The 24,698-nt window shown below is 44.8% G+C and overlaps 1 protein-coding gene across 1 annotated transcript; it reads right to left on the minus strand.

Moving 5' to 3' along the window:
• Positions 1–658: 658 nt before the first annotated feature.
• Positions 659–20,847, minus strand: LOC120039722 (thrombospondin type-1 domain-containing protein 4-like). Its single transcript, XM_038985130.1, has 9 exons — positions 20,599–20,847; positions 18,960–19,112; positions 7,414–7,543; positions 6,112–6,316; positions 5,744–5,917; positions 5,327–5,494; positions 4,599–4,778; positions 3,910–4,057; positions 659–2,146 (listed from the first exon to the last, which is right to left on the minus strand). The coding sequence occupies exons 4-9, from the start codon at positions 6,271–6,273 to the stop codon at positions 2,016–2,018; spliced, it is 963 nt and encodes a 320-aa protein (XP_038841058.1). The 5' UTR covers positions 6,274–6,316; positions 7,414–7,543; positions 18,960–19,112; positions 20,599–20,847; the 3' UTR covers positions 659–2,015.
• Between the last annotated feature and the right edge of the window lie 3,851 nt (positions 20,848–24,698).

The following is a 24,698-nucleotide window of genomic DNA, read 5'->3' on the forward strand; positions in this document are numbered from 1 at the left end:
CTAAAAACGATTTAAAACATGAAAATGACATTCACAGATAGACTCATACAAGAATACACCCACGGCTGCATACTCACACAAATAAACACAAATAAGCAACTTCACAGAGACAGGAAGACAAACACACACCATCCAAGGGTCGCAAAATATAATTTGTTCTTCTTAATATGATGACTGAAAAATATGAATACTTTTATATGAATGTATGCATACAGTTAACATGTACAGTATGCCTAAAATTCAAATCATACCACAATATAGGAGATATTTATGTATATGTATATTAAGTATATGTTCACACAGAAATATAGACATACAAATATAATATTGACTGACAAATATACACATCGTTCACCTGTGGAGTGTGTGTTCGTGTGTCTGTATGCTGTAGACGTAACATACAGTAGTAACATGTTACAACTATGTCAAGGCATAGGGGCAATATCCGTTAAAATGAGCTTTGTTTAAGTCCAAGACAGAACCCTTTTAAACATTTTCAGTAAAAACACAAATTAGTTAGGGAGATGTTACTTGCTACTGTCACAACTTGCTCCTTTGGGAGTTAAAGGCCCAGTGCACTCAAAAACGTGATTTACCTGTGTTTTATATATCCTTCCACACTATGAGTTTGGAATAATACTGTGAAATTGTGAAAATGATGATAATGCCATTTTAGTGTAAAAGCTGTTTGAAAAGACCGCCTGAAATGTCTCCCTGTTTTGGTGGGATGGACTTTTGGTCTGCATGGTGACATCACCAGTTAGTTAAGAGACCAACAAGAGAAATAGTTTCAAACCTCTCTGCCAATAACAGCTACAGTAGTTTTCAGTTTCCTAGCAAAATTCTTGCTTGAGAAATTGCTCTTTGCTAAGAAGTTATTTTGTTTCTTTTTGACCATTTTAATTGAAAACAATCACAGTAAGGTACTTAATTGTTACCCAGAAAGGATTTGATATTGAGATAAAAACAGCTGAATTGGACCTTTAAGACAGAGCTTGCTCTTCAGCATATTGTGGCAAATGCATTTCTGAAAATGAATGCATAAATTAATACAATGTTATTTCAATACCTACCCTTCTTGAACATATTGATGGGTCAGATGATACAATTGAAATGTCTCAGGTAGTGGTATATTTTCTGTATGTAGCAGAGGTGGTTGGGTGTAACCTTGGCTGAGACCTGAACACTGGTATTAGCTCTCAGTGGTAATGCCTTGGCTTTAGTTCAGTGGGCTAACAGTCGTGAGGGCACAGGTTGGATACCTGGACAGTCACCAATAGACCATACAGTCGTTTCATTCTACCCCTGCTTGTTTTCAGATTGGGGGCGTTCTCAGGTTATGGACATCTCTCCACTATTGTCCTTTAAAAACATTTTACATTTTGGTATGTTTTCACCAAATGTTGATGATGCTGTATAAACACTGAGGAGACATTTAAAATAGTTTTTTGGCATATAGAACACAAACATAGAAAACATACATCATAGAAACTTCCAGCAGGTTTTACACTGCTATTGGGTTATACCTTCTGGGTCCCATCTATCCATACTAGCATACTACATAGTATGCATGGACAATACTTCACCTCATTCTAAGTAGTATGCAAGTTTGGCTACTGGGACAGAGCTCTGGACCCAGGTCCTGGGTGTACATACATCATCCACAGCATCTCTCAGCCATAGAAACAGAAAGAGTGGACATAGAAATCAGATATGTTCCATATTATGGAGCTCTGTACAATGTCATTGGGACTTTTTTTGCATATGCAGATAACCCATAAAATGTAAGAAATGTAGTAAGTAACAAATTAACTCACATTCCAAAACATCCCTTCTATAACGGCTGTACATCTGGCCCAGAACACAATTCAATCCCCACTTTATGTGGTAATATATCCACTCTACCCACTCCATTTCTATGGTCTGATCATTTCTATGGTAACCTGCGCTTTGACTTCTAACCCCTTAAACCCTGACCCCTGGCTGACCTCGGCTGGAAGCCTGTTATTGGCTGGTCAGTGCCTCTTGGCCAGCTGAGCACTCTGGGTACATGAGGCGCAGCAGGCAGTCTTGTAGTAGGCGTAGACACACAGTCTGGCCTGAACCACCATCACACAGTTATGACGCCGATCCCTGCAGTTCTCATCTACAGAGAGAGTAGAGCAGAGGAGAGGGAAGAGTGGAGGGGAGGAAGAGAGGGGGAGAGGGAAGAGGAGGAGAGGAGAGGGGAAAGAAAGGGTTAGATTTCAAATCTCACAAGCAACACACACTCACACATACTGTACAGTGCCTTCATAAAGTATTCACACCCCTTGACTTATTTTGTTGTTACAGCCTGAATTTAAAATGGATTAAATTGAGATTTTGTGTCACTAATCTACACACAATACCCCATAATGTCAAAGTGGAATTATGTTTTTACAAATGTTTACAAATCAATAAAATATGAAAAGCTGAAATGTCTTGAGTCAATAAGGATTCAACCTTTTTTATGGCAAACCTAAATAAGTTCAGGAGTAAATATGTACTTAACAAGTCACATAATAAGTTGCATGGACTCACTCTGTGTGCAATAATAGTGTTTAACATGATTTTTAAATGACTACCTCATCTCTGTATCCCACACATACATTTATTTGTAAGGTCCCTCAGTCAAACAGTGAATTTCAAGCACAGATTCAACCACGAAAGCCAGGGAGGTTTTCCAATGGTTCGCAAAGAAGGGCACCGATTGGTAGATGGGTAAAAAATCAAGCAGACTTGAATATCCCTTTGAGCATGGTGAAGTTATTAATTACACTTTGGATGGTATAGCAATACACCCAGTCACTACAAAGATACAGGTGTCCTTCCTAACTCAGTTGCTGGAGAGGAAGGGAATCATTCAGGGATTTCACCATGATGCCAATTGAGATGTTAAAACAGTTTAATGGCTATGATAGGAGAAAACTGAGGATGGAGCAACAACATTGTAATTACTCCAGAATACTAACATAAATCTGAAAAGAAAGAAGCCTGTACAGAAAAAAAATATATATACATTCTGTTTACAATAAGGCACCAAAGTAATACTGCAAAAAATGTGGCAAAGATATGTTTTGGGCAAATTCAACACAACACATAATTGAGTACCACTCTCCATATATTCAATCATGGTGGTGGCTGCATCATGTTATGGGTATGCTTGTCATCAGCAAGGCCTCTGGAGTTTTTTAGGATAAAAATAAACTAAATAGAGCTAAGCACAGGCAAAATCTTAAAGAAAAACCTGGTTCAGTCTGCTTTTCCAACAGACACTAGGAGATGAATTCAGGAAAAATATATACCTTTCAAGGCCAAATATACACTGGAGTTGCTTACCAAGACGATACTGAATGTTCCTGAGTGGCCTAGTTACAGTTTGACTTAAATTGGCTTGAAAATCTATGGCAAGACTTGAAAATGGCTGTCTAGCAATGATCAACAACCAACTTGATAGAGCTTGAATAATTGTTTTAAGAATAAATGGGAAAATATTGTACAATCCAGTTGTGCAAAGCTGTTAGAGACTTACCCAGAAAGACTCACAGCTGTAGTCACTGCCAAAGGTGATTCTAACATGTATTGACTCAGGGGGTTGAATACTTATCTAATCAAGACATATTAGTGTTTTATTTTCCATATATACAATTATTATTATTTATTTTTTGCAGTGACATTACAGAGTATTTTGTGTAGATCATTTATAAAAAATGACAATGAAGTCCATTTTAACTCCACTTTGTAAAAACATGTGGAAAAAGTATTTTCTGAAGGCACAGTACGTACACACACACACACACACACACACGCACACGCACACGCACACGCACACGCACACGCACACGCACACACACACACACACACACACACACACACACACACACACACCTGCGACCTGTGGACTGCAGGGTATGGTATTGCAGAGCTGCTCCTGGTCAGGTTTGTCTGTAAGGGAGCATTCTGGGCTGTGCTGTTTGTCAGGTGTGAGACACCGTACTTCTCTGATCTGTTGCCCCTTACCACAGGAACGAGAGCACTGAGGGAGAGAGATAGAAGAGGAGAAAGAGAGAGGAGGATGGTCAACATCTTTCTCGTGATCAACAACCAACTGCAATTCAAGGTCGTAATTATGTTCTCTCTCCTCCTGCTCTCCTCTCCTCCCTCTCTCCTTTCCTCCCTCTCTCCTCTTTCTCTCCTCCCTCTCTCCTTTCCTCCCTCTCTCCTTTCCTCCCCATCTCCTCTTTCTCTCCTCTCCTCCTTCTCTCCTCTCCTCCTTCTCTCCTCTCCTCCCTCTCTCCTCTCCTCCCCTCTCCTCCTTCTCTCCTCTCCTCTTTCTCTCCTCCTTCTCTCCTCTCCTCCTTCTCTCCTCTCCTCCTTCTCTCCTCTCCTCCCTCTCTCCTCTCCTCCCTATCTCCTCCTTCTCTCCTCTCCTCCCTCTCTCCTCTCCTCCCTCTCTCCTCTACTCCCTCTCTCCTCTCCTCCCTCTCTCCTCTTTCTCTGCACTCCTACTTCTCTCCTCTCCTCCCTTTCTCCTCTCCTCCCTCTCTCCTCCTTCTCTCCTCTCCTCCCTCTCTCACCGCGCTCCACTCCGTAGTAAACCACTGAGGCTGACATGCTTCCATCGCACACGTCTGCACCGAGGGAGGCTTTTCCAGCTGGGCACACTGGCTGATCGGTGCCACTTTGAAATCTGTCCCCATCTTCTCCACACAGATGGTGTCCCTTCGCTGAGTTCCATTCCCACATGGAGCGCTACACTGGAGGAGGGTAGAGAGGGAGGAGCGCGAGAAAAGAAGCAAGGAGTGAGAGGGAAGAGAGGCAGGAGAGGACAAAAGACAAGAGGGAAGAGAGGCAGGAGAGGACAAAAGACGAGAGGGAAGAGAGGCAGGAGAGGACAAATGACGAGAGGGAAGAGAGGCAGGAGAGGACAAAAGACGAGAGGGAAGAGAGGCAGGAGAGGACAAAAGACGAGAGGGAAGAGAGGCAGGAGAGGACAAAAGACGAGAGGGAAGAGAGGCAGGAGAGGACAAAAGACGAGAGGGAAGAGAGGCAGGAGAGGACAAAAGACGAGAGGGAAGAGAGGCAGGAGAGGACAAAAGACGAGAGGGAAGAGAGGCAGGAGAGGACAAAAGACGAGAGGGAAGAGAGGCAGGAGAGGACAAAAGACGCCATTACAGTACTATGCATTTCTTTTTATATGTAAATATCTATCCATCCATTCCAAAAAATAATTATTGAATTGAAGTGACGGATTATATTGGTAACAGTATTGATCGATGGCTGCCACACCCCCTGCTCCTCTTACCTGACCCCAGGGGCTACTGTACCACATGTAGGTGGGAGCACACGGACCCCCGTTACACGCCTTCATGTCCGCCGGTTTGTCCCCCAAACACTCTCCTCCTTCTCTCCCTCCACGGGTCAGACACAACACCTCTCTCCTCTGAACCCCTGGACCACACGGGGCTGAACACTGAGAGAGAGAGAGAGAGAGAGAGAGAGAGAGAGAGAGAGAGAGAGAGAGAGAGAGAGAGAGAGAGAGAGAGAGAGAGAGAGAGAGAGAGCAAGAGAGAGAGAGAAAGAGAGAGAGAGAGAGAGAGAGAGATGGGAGTATTAGAGAAGTTAGTGTATTGATGTAGAATGAGCATGTACTGTATGTGTGTCCGTGTCCCTATGTCTGTATGTCTGTGTGTGTGTGTGTGTGTGTGGGTGTAGTACTCACAGTGTTGGACCAGCCAGTGAAGTACCAGTTGGTTACACAGGGCCCCATGTGACAGTCCTCACTTCCTTGTGGGCGGAGCCTGGTGTTACACTCCTTGTCATTCACCACGCTGCCATGGTCACTGACACAGCGGACATTACGAGTTCTCTTCCCCATGCCACAGTCCACTGAGCACTGTTGAGTTCAAATGAGAATGTTAGGAAAACCTAGAGTAGAACAAAGACATTGGAAAACAGGATGGATCACAACCTATAGACGTCAACACACATTCTCATAAAGGTCAAACTAAGCACACATACACCATTCCCCAGTGTGAATATTAACATACCCCCCTGCCACACACTCACACACACACTTTCTATACTCACAGAGCTCCAGTCGGTGCCTATCTCCCAGTGTGAGCAGAGTCGTAGCTGGCAGGACTGGGTGAGGTCAGGTGGGGTTAGGTTGGAGCAGCGTTGTGGTTGAACCATGGTGGAACGGTTCCCAAAGCTCTGTCTGCACTGAAGCTGTCTCTGCTGTACTCCCATACCACAAGACACACTGCACTCTGACCATGAGCTGGCCTCGAAGCTACACATACACACAGACACACACAGACACACACAGACACACACAGAGACACACAGAGACACACACACACAGAGACACACAGAGACACACAGAGACACACAGAGACACACACAGAGACACACAGACACACACAGAGACACACAGACACACACAGACACACACAGACACACACAGAGACACACACACACACACACAGACACACACAGAGACACACAGACACACACAGACACACACAGACACACACAGAGACACACACACACACACACAGACACACACAGAGACACACAGACACACACAGACACACACAGACACACACAGAGACACACACAGAGACACACACAGAGACACACACAGAGACACACAGACACACACAGACAGACACAGAGACACACACAGAGACACAGAGACACACACAGAGACACACATACACACACAGAGACACACAGACACACACAGACACACACAGAGACACACAGACACACACAGAGACACACACACAGAGACACACAGACACACACAGAGACACACAGACACACACAGACACACACAGACACACACAGACACACACAGAAACACACAGAGACACACACAGACACACACAGACACACACAGACACACACAGAGACACACAGAGACACACATAGAGACACACATAGAGACACACAGACACACACAGACACACACAGAGACACACAGACACACACAGACACACACAGAGACACACACACACACACAGACACACACAGAGACACACACAGAGACACACACAGAGACACACACAGAGACACACACAGAGACACACAGACAGACACACACAGACACACACAGACACACACAGAGACACACAGACACACACAGACACACACAGAGACACACACACAGACACACACAGAGACACACAGACACACACAGACACATACAGAGACACACAGACACACACAGACACACACAGAGACACACACAGACACACACAGACACACACAGACACACACAGACACACACACGCAGAGGAGAGGGAGATGAGGAGAGGGTTAATACATATATACACTAGACACTATGATTATTGCTTATGGCTGTTCATAGATCCACACACTCACAATGCTGGGCAGGGGTGTGTGTTGCAGGACTCCTCCTCAGGGGAGAGTCTTGTTGCTGAGTCACACTTCCTGTCTGGGACTTCCTCGTCAGTATGGCGGTTAATACACAGGATCGCCCTGTACTGGGACCCTGAAACACATCATCCTCATCACCACCACCACCATCATCACCATAAGTACCCTGTAATGCAGGGTTACTCGACTGGGGGCCCAGGGGCCAAATTTGGCCTGTGGCTGATTTTCTGAGTCCACCCCCCATTTTCATTTTATTGTTGGACATAAAAGACTGTAAAAACACCAGAAAAACAGCTCCAATTGATTTAATTTTTTTTAATCTGTTCCAAATTATTCCAAAGCATAATAGAGAGATACTGTAATTGTGATTGTATACAAATATAAGCATGGTTAGAAATGATGATGTTTTAGTCAAATATTATATCTGTTGGACTTCTTAAGGTCGATTATGTTCTGACCCCCTGACCATCCGCTCAAGAAAATATCGTCCCGCAGCTGAATCTAGTTGATGATCCCTGCTGTACTGGGAGCCTGGTAGGAAAGTTATAGGATGAATCTAGTTGATGATCCCTGCTGTACTGGGAGCCTGGTAGGAAAGTTATAGGATGAATCTAGTTGATGATCCCTGCTGTACTGGGAGCCTGGTAGGAAAGTTATAGGATGAATCTAGTTGATGATCCCTGCTGTACTGGGAGTCTGGTAGGAAAGATATAGGATGAATCTAGTTGATGATCCCTGCTGTACTGGGAGTCTGGTAGGAAAGTTATAGGATTAATCTAGTTGATGATCCCTGCTGTACTGGGAGCCTGGTAGGAAAGTTATAGGATGAATCTAGTTGATGATCCCTGCTGTACTGGGAGCCTGGTAGGAAAGTTATAGGATGAATCTAGTTGATGATCCCTGCTGTACTGGGAGCCTGGTAGGAAAGTTATAGGATGAATCTAGTTGATGATCCCTGCTGTACTGGGAGCCTGGTAGGAAAGTTATAGGATGAATCTAGTTGATGATCCCTGCTGTACTGGGAGCCTGGTAGGAAAGTTATAGGATGAATCTAGTTGATGATCCCTGCTGTACTGGGAGCCTGGTAGGAAAGTTATAGGATGAATCTAGTTGATGATCCCTGCTGTACTGGGAGCCTGGTAGGAAAGTTATAGGATGAATCTAGTTGATGATCCCTGCTGTACTGGGAGCCTGGTAGGAAAGTTATAGGATGAATCTAGTTGATGATCCCTGCTGTACTGGGAGCCTGGTAGGAAAGTTATAGGATGAATCTAGTTGATGATCCCTGCTGTACTGGGAGCCTGGTAGGAAAGTTATAGGATGAATCTAGTTGATGATCCCTGCTGTACTGGGAGCCTGGTAGGAAAGTTATAGGATGAATCTAGTTGATGATCCCTGCTGTACTGGGAGTCTGGTAGGAAAGTTATAGGATGAATCTAGTTGATGATCCCTGCTGTACTGGGAGCCTGGTGGGAAAGTTATAGGATGAATCTAGTTGATGATCCCTGCTGTACTGGGAGCCTGGTAGGAAAGTTATAGGATGAATCTAGTTGATGATCCCTGCTGTACTGGGAGCCTGGTAGGAAAGTTATAGGATGAATCTAGTTGATGATCCCTGCTGTACTGGGAGCCTGGTAGGAAAGTTATAGGATTAATCTAGTTGATGATCCCTGCTGTACTGGGAGCCTGGCAGGAAAGTTATAGGATGAATCTAGTTGATGATCCCTGCTGTACTGGGAGCCTGGTAGGAAAGTTATAGGATGAATCTAGTTGATGATCCCTGCTGTACTGGGAGCCTGGTAGGAAAGTTATAGGATGAATCTAGTTGATGATCGCTGCTGTACTGGGAGTCTGGTAGGAAAGTTATAGGATGAATCTAGTTGATGATCCCTGCTGTACTGGGAGCCTGGTAGGAAAGTTATAGGATGAATCTAGTTGATGATCCCTGCTGTACTGGGAGCCTGGTAGGAAAGTTATAGGATTAATCTAGTTGATGATCCCTGCTGTACTGGGAGCCTGGCAGGAAAGTTATAGGATGAATCTAGTTGATGATCCCTGCTGTACTGGGAGTCTGGTAGGAAAGTTATAGGATGAATCTAGTTGATGATCCCTGCTGTACTGGGAGTCTGGTAGGAAAGTTATAGGATGAATCTAGTTGATGATCCCTGCTGTACTGGGAGTCTGGTAGGAAAGTTATAGGATTAATCTAGTTGATGATCCCTGCTGTACTGGGAGCCTGGTAGGAAAGTTATAGGATGAATCTAGTTGATGATCCCTGCTGTACTGGGAGTCTGGTAGGAAAGTTATAGGATGAATCTAGTTGATGATCCCTGCTGTACTGGGAGTCTGGTAGGAAAGTTATAGGATTAATCTAGTTGATGATCCCTGCTGTACTGGGAGCCTGGTAGGAAAGTTATACATTTACATTTAAGTCATTTTTAGCAGACGCTCTTATCCAGAGCGACTTACAAAATTGGAAAGTTCATACATATTCATCCTGGTCCCCCCGTGGGAAATGAACCCACAACCCTGGCGTTGCAAACGCCATGCTCTACCAACTGAGCCACACGGGACCTGGTAGGAAAGTTATAGGATGAATCTAGTTGATGATCCCTGCTGTACTGGGAGCCTGGTAGGAAAGTTATAGGATGAATCTAGTTGATGATCCCTGCTGTACTGGGAGCCTGGTAGGAAAGTTATAGGATGAATCTAGTTGATGATCCCTGCTGTACTGGGAGCCTGGTAGGAAAGTTATAGGATGAATCTAGTTGATGATCCCTGCTGTACTGGGAGCCTGGTAGGAAAGTTATAGGATGAATCTAGTTGATGATCCCTGCTGTACTGGGAGCCTGGTAGGAAAGTTATAGGATGAATCTAGTTGATGATCCCTGCTGTACTGGGAGCCTGGTAGGAAAGTTATAGGATGAATCTAGTTGATGATCCCTGCTGTACTGGGAGCCTGGTAGGAAAGTTATAGGATGAATCTAGTTGATGATCCCTGCTGTACTGGGAGTCTGGTAGGAAAGTTATAGGATGAATCTAGTTGATGATCCCTGCTGTACTGGGAGCCTGGTAGGAAAGTTATAGGATGAATCTAGTTGATGATCCCTGCTGTACTGGGAGCCTGGTAGGAAAGATATAGGATGAATCTAGTTGATAATCCCTGCTGTACTGGGAGCCTGGTAGGAAAGTTATAGGATGAATCTAGTTGATGATCCCTGCTGTACTGGGAGCCTGGTGGGAAAGTTATAGGATGAATCTAGTTGATGATCCCTGCTGTACTGGGAGTCTGGTAGGAAAGTTATAGGATGAATCTAGTTGATGATCCCTGCTGTACTGGGAGTCTGGTAGGAAAGTTATAGGATGAATCTAGTTGATGATCCCTGCTGTACTGGGAGCCTGGTAGGAAAGTTATAGGATGAATCTAGTTGATGATCCCTGCTGTACTGGGAGTCTGGTAGGAAAGTTATAGGATGAATCTAGTTGATGATCGCTGCTGTACTGGGAGCCTGGTAGGAAAGTTATAGGATGAATCTAGTTGATGATCCCTGCTGTACTGGGAGCCTGGTAGGAAAGTTTTTGGATGAATCTAGTTGATGATCCCTGCTGTACTGGGAGCCTGGTAGGAAAGTCATAGGATGAATCTAGTTGATGATCCCTGCTGTACTGGGAGCCTGGTAGGAAAGTCATAGGATGAATCTAGTTGATGATCCCTGCTGTACTGGGAGCCTGGTAGGAAAGTTATAGGATGAATCTAGTTGATGATCCCTGCTGTACTGGGAGCCTGGTAGGAAAGTTATAGGATGAATCTAGTTGATGATCCCTGCTGTACTGGGAGCCTGGTAGGAAAGTTATAGGAAGAATCTAGTTGATGATCCCTGCTGTACTGGGAGCCTGGTAGGAAAGTTATAGGACGAATCTAGTTGATGATCCCTGCTGTACTGGGAGTCTGGTAGGAAAGTTATAGGAATAATCTAGTTGATGATCCCTGCTGTACTGGGAGCCTGGTAGGAAAGTTATAGGATGAATCTAGTTGATGATCCCTGCTGTACTGGGAGCCTGGCAGGAAAGTTATAGGATGAATCTAGTTGATGATCCCTGCTGTACTGGGAGCCTGGTAGGAAAGTTATAGGATGAATCTAGTTGATGATCCCTGCTGTACTGGGAGCCTGGTAGGAAAGTTATAGGATGAATCTAGTTGATGATCCCTGCTGTACTGGGAGCCTGGTAGGAAAGTTATAGGATGAATCTAGTTGATGATCCCTGCTGTATTGGGAGCCTGGTAGGAAAGTTATAGGATTAATCTAGTTGATGATCCCTGCTGTACTGGGAGCCTGGCAGGAAAGTTATAGGATGAATCTAGTTGATGATCCCTGCTGTACTGGGAGCCTGGTAGGAAAGTTATAGGATGAATCTAGTTGATGATCCCTGCTGTACTGGGAGTCTGGTAGGAAAGTTATAGGATGAATCTAGTTGATGATCCCTGCTGTACTGGGAGCCTGGTATGAAAGTTATAGGATTAATCTAGTTGATGATCCCTGCTGTACTGGGAGCCTGGCAGGAAAGTTATAGGATGAATCTAGTTGATGATCCCTGCTGTACTGGGAGCCTGGTAGGAAAGTTATAGGATGAATCTAGTTGATGATCCCTGCTGTACTGGGAGCCTGGTAGGAAAGTTATAGGATGAATCTAGTTGATGATCCCTGCTGTACTGGGAGCCTGGTAGGAAAGTTATAGGATGAATCTAGTTGATGATCCCTGCTGTACTGGGAGCCTGGTAGGAAAGTCATAGGATGAATCTAGTTGATGATCCCTGCTGTACTGGGAGCCTGGTAGGAAAGTCATAGGATGAATCTAGTTGATGATCCCTGCTGTACTGGGAGCCTGGTAGGAAAGTTATAGGATGAATCTAGTTGATGATCCCTGCTGTACTGGGAGCCTGGTAGGAAAGTTATAGGATGAATCTAGTTGATGATCCCTGCTGTACTGGGAGCCTGGTAGGAAAGTTATAGGATGAATCTAGTTGATGATCCCTGCTGTACTGGGAGCCTGGTAGGAAAGTTATAGGATGAATCTAGTTGATGATCCCTGCTGTACTGGGAGCCTGGTAGGAAAGTTATAGGATGAATCTAGTTGATGATCCCTGCTGTATTGGGAGCCTGGTATGAAAGTTATAGGATGAATCTAGTTGATGATCCCTGCTGTACTGGGAGCCTGGTAGGAAAGTTATAGGATGAATCTAGTTGATGATCGCTGCTGTACTGGGAGTCTGGCAGGAAAGTTATAGGATGAATCTAGTTGATGATCCCTGCTGTACTGGGAGCCTGGTAGGAAAGTTATAGGATGAATCTAGTTGATGATCCCTGCTGTACTGGGAGCCTGGTAGGAAAGTTACAGGATGAATCTAGTTGATGATCCCTGCTGTACTGGGAGCCTGGTAGGAAAGTTATAGGATTAATCTAGTTGATGATCCCTGCTGTACTGGGAGCCTGGTAGGAAAGTTATAGGATTAATCTAGTTGATGATCCCTGCTGTACTGGGAGCCTGGTAGGAAAGTTACAGGATGAATCTAGTTGATGATCCCTGCTGTACTGGGAGCCTGGTAGGAAAGTTATAGGATGAATCTAGTTGATGATCCCTGCTGTACTGGGAGTCTGGTAGGAAAGTTATAGGATGAATCTCGTTGATGATCCCTGCTGTACTGGGAGCCTGGTGGGAAAGTTATAGGATTAATCTAGTTGATGATCCCTGCTGTACTGGGAGCCTGGCGGGAAAGTTATAGGATGAATCTAGTTGATGATCCCTGCTGTACTGGGAGCCTGGTGGGAAAGTTATAGGATGAATCTAGTTGATGATCCCTGCTGTACTGGGAGCCTGGTAGGAAAGTTATAGGATGAATCTAGTTGATGATCCCTGCTGTATTGGGAGCCTGGTATGAAAGTTATAGGATGAATCTAGTTGATGATCCCTGCTGTACTGGGAGCCTGGTAGGAAAGTTATAGGATTAATCTAGTTGATGATCCCTGCTGTACTGGGAGCCTGGTAGGAAAGTTATAGGATGAATCTAGTTGATGATCCCTGCTGTACTGGGAGCCTGGTAGGAAAGTTATAGGATGAATCTAGTTGATGATCCCTGCTGTACTGGGAGCCTGGTAGGAAAGTTATAGGATGAATCTAGTTGATGATCCCTGCTGTACTGGGAGCCTGGTAGGAAAGTTATAGGATGAATCTAGTTGATGATCCCTGCTGTACTGGGAGCCTGGTAGGAAAGTTATAGGATGAATCTAGTTGATGATCCCTGCTGTACTGGGAGCCTGGTAGGAAAGTTATAGGATGAATCTAGTTGATGATCCCTGCTGTACTGGGAGCCTGGTGGGAAAGTTATAGGATTAATCTAGTTGATGATCCCTGCTGTACTGGGAGCCTGGCGGGAAAGTTATAGGATGAATCTAGTTGATGATCCCTGCTGTACTGGGAGCCTGGTAGGAAAGTTATAGGATGAATCTAGTTGATGATCCCTGCTGTACTGGGAGCCTGGTAGGAAAGTTATAGGATGAATCTAGTTGATGATCCCTGCTGTACTGGGAGCCTGGTAGGAAAGTTATAGGATGAATCTAGTTGATGATCCCTGCTGTACTGGGAGCCTGGTAGGAAAGTTATAGGATGAATCTAGTTGATGATCCCTGCTGTACTGGGAGCCTGGTAGGAAAGTTATAGGATGAATCTAGTTGATGATCCCTGCTGTACTGGGAGTCTGGTAGGAAAGTTATAGGATGAATCTAGTTGATGATCCCTGCTGTACTGGGAGCCTGGTAGGAAAGTTATAGGATGAATCTAGTTGATGATCCCTGCTGTACTGGGAGCCTGGTAGGAAAGTTATAGGATGAATCTAGTTGATGATCCCTGCTGTACTGGGAGCCTGGTAGGAAAGTTATAGGATGAATCTAGTTGATGATCCCTGCTGTACTGGGAGCCTGGTAGGAAAGTCATAGGATGAATCTAGTTGATGATCCCTGCTGTACTGGGAGCCTGGTAGGAAAGTCATAGGATGAATCTAGTTGATGATCCCTGCTGTACTGGGAGCCTGGTAGGAAAGTTATAGGATGAATCTAGTTGATGATCCCTGCTGTACTGGGAGCCTGGTAGGAAAGTTATAGGATGAATCTAGTTGATGATCCCTGCTGTACTGGGAGCCTGGTAGGAAAGTTATAGGATGAATCTAGTTGATGATCCCTGCTGTACTGGGAGTCTGGTAGGAAAGTTATAGGATGAATCTAGTTGATGATCCCTGCTGTACTGGGAGTCTGGTAGGAAAGTTATAGGATGAATCTAGTTGATGATCCCTGCTGTACTGGGAGCCTGGTAGGAAAGTTATAGGATGAATCTAGTTGATGATCCCTGCTGTACTGGGAGCCTGGTAGGAAAGTTATAGGATGAATCTAGTTGATGATCCCTGCTGTACTGGGAGCCTGGTAGGAAAGTTATAGGATGAATCTAGTTGATGATCCCTGCTGTACTGGGAGCCTGGTAGGAAAGTTATAGGATGAATCTAGTTGATAATCCCTGCTGTACTGGGAGTCTGGTAGGAAAGTTATAGGATGAATCTAGTTGATGATCCCTGCTGTACTGGGAGCCTGGTAGGAAAGTTATAGGATGAATCTAGTTGATGATCCCTGCTGTACTGGGAGCCTGGTAGGAAAGTTATAGGATGAATCTAGTTGATGATCCCTGCTGTACTGGGAGCCTGGTAGGAAAGTTATAGGATGAATCTAGTTGATGATCCCTGCTGTACTGGGAGCCTGGTAGGAAAGTTATAGGATGAATCTAGTTGATGATCCCTGCTGTACTGGGAGCCTGGTAGGAAAGTTATAGGATGAATCTAGTTGATGATCCCTGCTGTACTGGGAGTCTGGTAGGAAAGTTATAGGATGAATCTAGTTGATGATCCCTGCTGTACTGGGAGCCTGGTAGGAAAGTTATAGGATGAATCTAGTTGATGATCCCTGCTGTACTGGGAGCCTGGTAGGAAAGTTATAGGATGAATCTAGTTGATGATCCCTGCTGTACTGGGAGTCTGGTAGGAAAGTTATAGGATGAATCTAGTTGATGATCCCTGCTGTACTGGGAGCCTGGTAGGAAAGTCATAGGATGAATCTAGTTGATGATCCCTGCTGTACTGGGAGCCTGGTAGGAAAGTCATAGGATGAATCTAGTTGATGATCCCTGCTGTACTGGGAGCCTGGTAGGAAAGTTATAGGATGAATCTAGTTGATGATCCCTGCTGTACTGGGAGCCTGGTAGGAAAGTTATAGGATGAATCTAGTTGATGATCCCTGCTGTACTGGGAGCCTGGTAGGAAAGTTATAGGATGAATCTAGTTGATGATCCCTGCTGTACTGGGAGTCTGGTAGGAAAGTTATAGGATGAATCTAGTTGATGATCCCTGCTGTACTGGGAGCCTGGTAGGAAAGTTATAGGATGAATCTAGTTGATGATCCCTGCTGTACTGGGAGTCTGGTAGGAAAGTTATAGGATGAATCTAGTTGATGATCCCTGCTGTACTGGGAGCCTGGTAGGAAAGTTATAGGATGAATCTAGTTGATGATCCCTGCTGTACTGGGAGTCTGGTAGGAAAGTTATAGGATGAATCTAGTTGATGATCCCTGCTGTACTGGGAGCCTGGTAGGAAAGTTATAGGATGAATCTAGTTGATGATCGCTGCTGTACTGGGAGCCTGGTAGGAAAGTTATAGGATGAATCTAGTTGATGATCCCTGCTGTACTGGGAGCCTGGTAGGAAAGTTATAGGATGAATCTAGTTGATGATCCCTGCTGTACTGGGAGCCTGGTAGGAAAGTTATAGGATGAATCTAGTTGATGATCCCTGCTGTACTGGGAGCCTGGTAGGAAAGTTATAGGATGAATCTAGTTGATGATCCCTGCTGTACTGGGAGCCTGGTAGGAAAGTTATAGGATGAATCTAGTTGATGATCCCTGCTGTACTGGGAGTCTGGTAGGAAAGTTATAGGATGAATCTAGTTGATGATCCCTGCTGTACTGGGAGCCTGGTAGGAAAGTTATAGGATGAATCTAGTTGATGATCCCTGCTGTACTGGGAGCCTGGTAGGAAAGTTATAGGATGAATCTAGTTGATGATCCCTGCTGTACTGGGAGCCTGGTAGGAAAGTTATAGGATGAATCTAGTTGATGATCCCTGCTGTACTGGGAGCCTGGTAGGAAAGTTATAGGATGAATCTAGTTGATGATCCCTGCTGTACTGGGAGTCTGGTAGGAAAGTTATAGGATGAATCTAGTTGATGATCCCTGCTGTACTGGGAGCCTGGCGGGAAAGTTATAGGATGAATCTAGTTGATGATCCCTGCTGTACTGGGAGCCTGGTAGGAAAGTTATAGGATGAATCTAGTTGATGATCCCTGCTGTACTGGGAGCCTGGTAGGAAAGTTATAGGATGAATCTAGTTGATGATCCCTGCTGTACTGGGAGCCTGGTAGGAAAGTTATAGGATGAATCTAGTTGATGATCCCTGCTGTACTGGGAGCCTGGTAGGAAAGTTATAGGATGAATCTAGTTGATGATCCCTGCTGTACTGGGAGCCTGGTAGGAAAGTTATAGGATGAATCTAGTTGATGATCCCTGCTGTACTGGGAGCCTGGTAGGAAAGTTATAGGATGAATCTAGTTGATAATCCCTGCTGTACTGGGAGTCTGGTAGGAAAGTTATAGGATGAATCTAGTTGATGATCCCTGCTGTACTGGGAGCCTGGTAGGAAAGTTATAGGATGAATCTAGTTGATGATCCCTGCTGTACTGGGAGTCTGGTAGGAAAGTTATAGGATGAATCTAGTTGATGATCCCTGCTGTACTGGGAGCCTGGTAGGAAAGTTATAGGATGAATCTAGTTGATGATCCCTGCTGTACTGGGAGCCTGGTAGGAAAGATATAGGACGAATCTAGTTGATGATCCCTGCTGTACTGGGAGCCTGGTAGGAAAGTTATAGGATGAATCTAGTTGATGATCCCTGCTGTACTGGGAGCCTGGTAGGAAAGATATAGGACGAATCTAGTTGATGATCCCTGCTGTACTGGGAGCCTGGTAGGAAAGTTATAGGATGAATCTAGTTGATGATCCCTGCTGTACTGGGAGTCTGGTAGGAAAGTTATAGGATGAATCTAGTTGATGATCCCTGCTGTACTAGGAGCCTGGTAGGAAAGTTATAGGATGTGTTCGAGCTGATCACTTTTGTCAAGTCATTGACGAGGTCACCGCCGCCTTTCAAAGTGTGTTGCCTTATTGGGATAAAAATGGTCAGACTTGATGCCTACATGTCAACTACATGACCTCTACAATCACTATATGTGATCGAAGGTCATGAAGTTTTGACTGCAGTGACTTCAATCTTCTGCAGTTGCTCCTTACCAGCAGCAGCCTGCAGTCATCTCCTGCATTGTCGGAGGCTCTATCGTCAACCAATCATTAGAGGGCTTTTGTTTGACCCACACGAACGGGACCAAAAACGTGACTGAAACAGGAAGCAACTTTGCCGCTTTCAAAGATGATCTATTATATTGACAAGATAGTCGAGTGACCGCTCTAACAATGGAAATACTGTCCTTAATGATTTGAAGGCAGGCGAGATCAGGTGGGACCATTCAAGCCAATGAGAGGGCAGATATGCGTGTGAATAACAGGCACAACTAATGTGCATCCACTTATATTAGTACATTTGTAACAGCTTAAACATAAACATTATGAAACTTCTATTCTATTAAATAAGCCTCACTTAATTCGACACTCTCTCATAGACCTCGATACAAATAAGAGCTTATCTCACGTGGACAGATTTTGGGTAGAGTAAATTCGATCGCTTCGCCTCTTCCTCTCTGCAGGGATTCATATGTATACAGTGGATATGTACAAATGAATGTGATATTTGAGTCTCTCTCTCCCCAATTGATAGTACAATTTACACACATATATTTAGAGTTTGTGATTGTGTGATATGGGGATCGACATGACAAAGAAAAGCTTTTATAAACAATGAACCCTGCCATGTTGCACTGAGCCTTGCTGTTCCCCTTTCTGCTGTAGCAGACGCACCTCCCCCGACCTCACTTCTCCACTTTCAGCTACAGTCGGTTGCTTTAGTCTTACCACACAAATGCACCCATAAACTGTCTCATTCTAACAGCTCCAAGGAAATCACTGTTTCAGTTCAACAGTGTTCCACTTCCCTTGAATAACCACAAGAGGGAGATGTAACACAGCAAGCCCCTGAGAAGTATGATGAAGTTGTTGCCATTAGACACTGATCTAAGGCCAGTTTTGTGTTTTCCCTCCTTATGGTAAAGGTCAGGATTTGGGAGCATTTTGCTGAACCTAGAACTGTATCAGCAGGAAAATTCTACACACAGCGAACTATGATTATAGGCACATACATGCACGTGCACGCCCAAACACACACACACATATACACATACATACCCACAGTCCAAGTATTTTTTAAACTCTGACCTTTGCCACAGGAAGTAGTACACTCAGTGAGCCCGCCCCTCCTCCATACGAAGGGTGACTGGGTGTCGAGGGGCAGGTCGGTACGAGGTGGGATTCGAGCATTCCGATTGGGTACCGAGCCTCGGGGGCGGGAGCTCACAGCTGTCCATCTGTCTGCGGAAGAAGAAGAGGAGGAGGAAGATGATGAAGAGGAGATGGGGGGAGGAGGGATAGGGTCTTCCACTGTTACAATGAGAGAACCTGAGAGCGAGAGAGAGCGAGAGAGAGAGAGAGAGAGAGAGCGAGAGCGAGAGCAAGAGAGAGAGAGAGAGAGCGAGAGAGAGAGATAGAGAGAGAGCGAGAGCGAGGCAGGGAGAAATGGAAGGAAGGGAACAAATAAAAACAGAGAGAGAGTGAATCACTTGTTCGAGCTGATGATGTAAAAATGATGTCATTTTTAGTTTCAGACACACCCTCTCACTTATCTCACCCCTCTTGCTCCCCTTTCCCTAACCCCTCTCGCTAAACTTTTCTCCCCCTCACCCCTGGCCTTCAATTCCCTCCCCCTGCTTCTCTCACCCTTCTTCACTCACCCCCCTTCTCTCACCCCTACCCCTATCCCCTCACCCCTTGCCACACCCACACATCTAAAGTACACTATTTATTTTACCTTTATTTAACTAGGCAAGTTAGTTAAGAACAAATTCTTATTTTCAATGACAGCCTAGGAACAGTGGGTTAACTGCCTTGTTCAGGGGCAGAACAACAGATTTTTACCTTGTCAGCTCGGGGATTCAATCTTGCAACCTTCCGGTTACTAGTCCAATACTCTAACCACTAGGCTACCTGCTGCCCCACTACTCAGACTCACTGTCTCCAGTCTGGCTTGGATTAGTTCTATTTACTGTCAATTACATCTAGAGAGATGATATATCATTCCTTAACATTAGACACATAATACATCTTTATTCATAAAGGACAGTAACAGAGAACAGAGCGTGACATCATCCCATGCTACTTCCTGGTCCTATTCTCTGACAATATACTTCCTGGTCCTATTCCCTGACGATCTACTTCCTGGTCCTATTCCCTGACGATCTACTTCCTGGTCCTATTCCCTGACGATCTACTTCCTGGTCCTATTCCCTGACGATCTACTTCCTGGTCCTATTCCCTAATGATCTACTTCCTGGTCCTATTCCCTGACGATCTACTTCCTGGTCCTATTCCCTGACGATCTACTTCCTGGTCCTATTCCCTGACAATCTACGTCTGGGTCCTATTCCCTGACGATCTACTTCCTGGTCCTATTCCCTGACAATCTACTTCCTGGTCCTATTCCCTGACGATCTACTTCCTGGTCCTATTCCCTGACGATCTACTTCCTGGTCCTATTCCCTGACGATCTACTTCCTGGTCCTATTCCCTAACGATCTACTTCCTGGTCCTATTCCCTGACGATCTACTTCCTGGTCCTATTCCCTGATGATCTACTTCCTGGTCCTATTCCCTGACAATCTACGTCTGGTCCTATTCCCTGACGATCTACTTCCTGGTCCTATTCCCTGACGATTTGACCTGTCACTATCACACAGCTTTATTCTGAACACCACGGGAAAATAACAGGGGGAAGAGGAGAAAAGAGGAATGTCAGACTCACTAGTGTCTCTCAGGGGTTCCCTCCCTCCATCCCTCGGTCGTTCCCTCTCTACTTCTCTCTCTCTAGGCCTCTCTCTTTCTCTCTCTTGCGGCCTCTCCCTCTCTTCCGCTTTCTTTTCTGTTGGGATGTAGAATTCATAGTCGATCCCTGGATTCTGCCTATGGAAGATGATCTGGAGAACGACAGAGAGAGAGAGAGAGAGAGAGTAGGAGTAAGAGGGAGAGAGATAGAGAAGGAGTAAGAGGGAGAGAGAAAAAGGTGAGAGGGATAGAGAAACAGATTTCAAAAGGGGTGCAATGTGAGGTAGAGATTCCAGAGGTTGTCTACATGTAATCAGCTTCACTCTGCATTACATGGGTCTGTGAGGGTAACATTTAATCTTCTAATTTTTGATCTTTATAACCACTATTTTTCATATTTTATTAATCTGTTGTTTTAAATACAGGTGAATCCATAGAGATGAAGCTGGTCTGTTTCCAGGGAGACATTGTTCTAACTTTATCCCTCAAAGCCCTCTCTCTCCCACAGCTAGGTAGACCTCAGAGGTATGCTGCATCTCTTTAATCAAATCTTAGCCTGGGCCTGGTGTTGGTGTTATTACATCTAAGCATGGGCCTAGTGTTGGTGTTATAAAATCTTAGCCTGGGCCTGGTGTTGGTGTTATTAAATCTTAGCCTGGGCCTGGTGTTGGTGTTATTAAATCTTAGCATGGGCCTGGTGTTGGTGTTATTAAATCTTAGCCTGGACCTGGTGTTGGTGTTATTAAATCTTAGCCTGGGCCTAGTGTTGGTGTTATTAAATCTTAGCCTGGGCCTGGTGTTGGTGTTATTAAATCTTAGCCTGTACCTGATGTTGGTGTTATTAAATCTTAGCCTGGGCCTGGTGTTGGTGTTATTAAATCTTAGCCTGGGCCTGGTGTTGGTGTTATTAAATCTTAGTCTGGGCCTGGTGTTGGTGTTATTAAATCTTAGCCTGGGCCTGGTGTTGGTGTTATTAAATCTAAGCCTGGGCCTGATGTTGGTGTTATTAAATCTTAGTCTGGGCCTGATGTTGGTGTTATTAAATCTTAGCATGGGCCTGGTGTTGGTGTTATTAAATCTTAGCCTGGGCCTGGTGTTGGTGTTATTAAATCTTAACATGGGCCTGGTGTTGATGTTATTAAATCTTAGTCTGGGCCTGATGTTGGTGTTATTAAATCTTAGCATGGGCCTGGGGCCTGTTGCACAAAAGTAGAATTAAGACATCCGGGATAAATGACTCAGCTGAGCTCAATGAAGCCAAAACATGTGCGTCCAGGCTTAATTGGTTGCACAAAGACCAAGCCAGGATGAGCAGACACGGATTCATTAAGCCAGGTGAAACCAATCCTGGATAGGTGCGCGCTCACGGCTCACTCAAATAGACCCCGCCACAGATCACAGATTAACTGATTTACCATGGCAACTAGAGCCGCGTACTTTTCCCCGTCGGAAGCACAAATCCTCATGGAGGCATACGAGGAGGTAAAAGATATAATTAAGAAGAAAGGCAACACCGCCACAGTGATAAAGCAAAGAGAAAAAGCGTGGCAAAGTATTGCAGACCGCCTGAATGCGTAAGTAGTGCACAATTACACACTCACCGCTCCGCTGAAACATCACAATTACAATTCAAATATTTAATTCACATCTCCAAAAATGCAGTTGTACTGTAATTATGAAACGGTTAAATTTTTAATTGAAATGCACTGCAGATATGAGTGAAATTGTGTAAAGTAACTCCATCACACTGTATAAAGCTATGATAAATTTTTTGATATTTTTACTGAAAACAAGACAAAAATACCAAGTAATTTTTTGCAGTGTGACTCCATTAAATGTGTGTGTGTGTGTGTGTGTGTGTGTGTGTGTGTGTGTGTGTGTGTGTGTGTGTGTGTGTGTAGATTAAACATGAACGGGCCAAAACGGACATGGCAGCAGGTCAAAATCAAATACAAGAACATTCTGCAGAATGGTATGGTCCCTGACTAATATTTAACAAAGCACAAGCATATATTGTACCCAGAAGGTGCCTGCTCACACATTGTCTGTACTGTTTTAGCAGTGAAAAAGAATACCCACAGACAAGGCACGGGTGGTGGGTCACCAAAGGCTGACCTTACCCCAGCAGAGGACATGGCCTTGGAGCTAAATAAAGGCAGGCCCGTCTTAGAGGGGATCCCTGGGGGGAAAGAGACGAGCATAGGTTCCTCCCAAGATGCCACCCGCTTCATTCAAGGTATGTCCTTCCATCTCTACATGGGATACAACCACATTCATATTGAATCAATTTGGACTGTCTGACTTTGGTTTACCTATTGCCTTGCAGTGTCTGGCAGCACTGTGTTCCTGTTAGAGCCACCAGCACAAGCACCAGACGATGCTGATCCAGTGAGTACTCCATCAAAGGCATACTGTAGGCCTGGCATGTCTTGTCTACTAGCTTCAATATGAATCCGATTAAATGTGATAGGGTGAAGGCCCCAGTGCAGCAGCAACAGCACATGATGGAGACGATGATGAGGAGGAGACCATCTCTCTGGATTCCAGAAGGCATGAGGTATCATGTTAAGACTGTGAAAGTACTATTTACTCTACAATGGTGAGGAGTCCTCATCAAAATCAAAAAATCTAATTTCTTTTACAGGACCCAGATGCTATACAGTGGGAAAACCAGCCTGGCAACATAGTGCGTATTAATAAAAGGACACCACATCCTGCCAAATTCCAGCTGCGCTAATTGTATTGTGTTCACAGAGCTCACAAGCTATCAGAAAGTTGTATGGCAACCACCTCCGGCGCCAAATAGAACTGGCAGACATAGACATTCAGTACAAGAAGAAAAAGATGGAAAATCTTGCACTGGAGTCCGAAATAAAAAAGAGGACAATTAGGAAACTGGACCTTGAAATAAAAAAACTTGAGAGGGAGGTGAGATATGCCTTCAATGTACACTGTATGCTAACTGTAACACAAATGTATTAATCATTATTTTTCTTTCCTCCCCCAGCTCCAAGAAGATGACACAGCTCAAAATAAAAATTAGGTATATTCTCGTAAAGTCAAGTGAGCCATGACATATGAGCTCTTATTGTGAGCACACAGGACGGTGGCATCTTTCTAAGGTTTTTTTTATTTTCCCAGCAATCAGTACAACCAAGTCATCGTTATAAGGCATCGCCCTCTTTTGCCCACCCCCCCAGCACCAGGTGTGGCCACTAGCCTATATGAAGGCCCAAAATTGTGTGTTCCTTTCTGCTCTGACAATGGCATGCCCATTCGTGCGAGATGTGGTGGATGAAGAAGCACTTGTGCTGAGGAGAGCCTTCAGGCGAGAAAGGGTCTTCAGGGACCGGTTGGACCCACTGGCCTTCCCTGATGACCATCTATATGAAAGATACAGGTTTTCTGCAGATGGCATCAGGTATCTATGCAGACTACTGGGTCCCAGGATTAAGCACCGCACTGCACGGAGCCATGCACTGAGTGTGGAGCAAATGGTTTGTGTGGCCTTGCGCTTTTTTGCTAGTGGAGCCTTCCTGTACTCAGTGGGGGATGCAGAACAGCTGAACAAGGCCACAATTTGCCGCACAATAAGGAGTGTGTGTCTGGCTATCAAAGCATTAGCAGATGTCTTCATCTCCTTCCCTGGCCACAGAAGACTCTGTGACATCAAAGAGGAGTTCTATAGGATTGCAGGTAAGAGGATCTACAAATTACAGGACAACTGTTAACACATAGTAGGATACTCATTACTTTGTGTGACAGGTTTCCCCAATGTCATTGGTGCAGTGGACTGCACACACATAAGGATAAAAGCCCCCTCAGGTGCCCATGAGGCCGATTTTGTGAATAGGAAATCCTTTCACAGCATTAATGTTCAGGTGAACATAACTTTTTGATATTGTCCATTGACGAACACTCTGCATTGCCAGTGATGTGCATTGATTGGTGTAATATTCCTCATCTTATGATTTCAGATGGTCTGCAATGCTGACTGTGTGATCAGCAATGTTGTGGCAAAATGGCCTGGCTCAGTCCATGACTCCAGAATCTTTCGGGCCTCTGAAATCTATCAGTGCC

This window comes from Salvelinus namaycush, unplaced genomic scaffold (assembly GCF_016432855.1).
Source record: "Salvelinus namaycush isolate Seneca unplaced genomic scaffold, SaNama_1.0 Scaffold2951, whole genome shotgun sequence".
Taxonomy (NCBI): domain Eukaryota; kingdom Metazoa; phylum Chordata; class Actinopteri; order Salmoniformes; family Salmonidae; genus Salvelinus; species Salvelinus namaycush.

What these genes read in the sequence shown, in the direction of transcription:
- LOC120039722 (XM_038985130.1), bottom strand. Translation starts at nt 6,273, where the DNA reads ATGGGAGTACAGCAGAGACAGCTTCAGTGCAGACAGAGCTTTGGGAAC. An exon ending in TCACTGGCTGGTCCAACACT is followed by an intron (nt 5,495 to 5,743) that starts GTGAGTACTACA and finishes TCTCTCTCTCAG; the next exon opens with TGTTCAGCCCCGTGTGGTCC. An exon ending in CTGCAGTCCACAGGTCGCAG is followed by an intron (nt 2,147 to 3,909) that starts GTGTGTGTGTGT and finishes CTCTCTCTGTAG; the next exon opens with ATGAGAACTGCAGGGATCGG.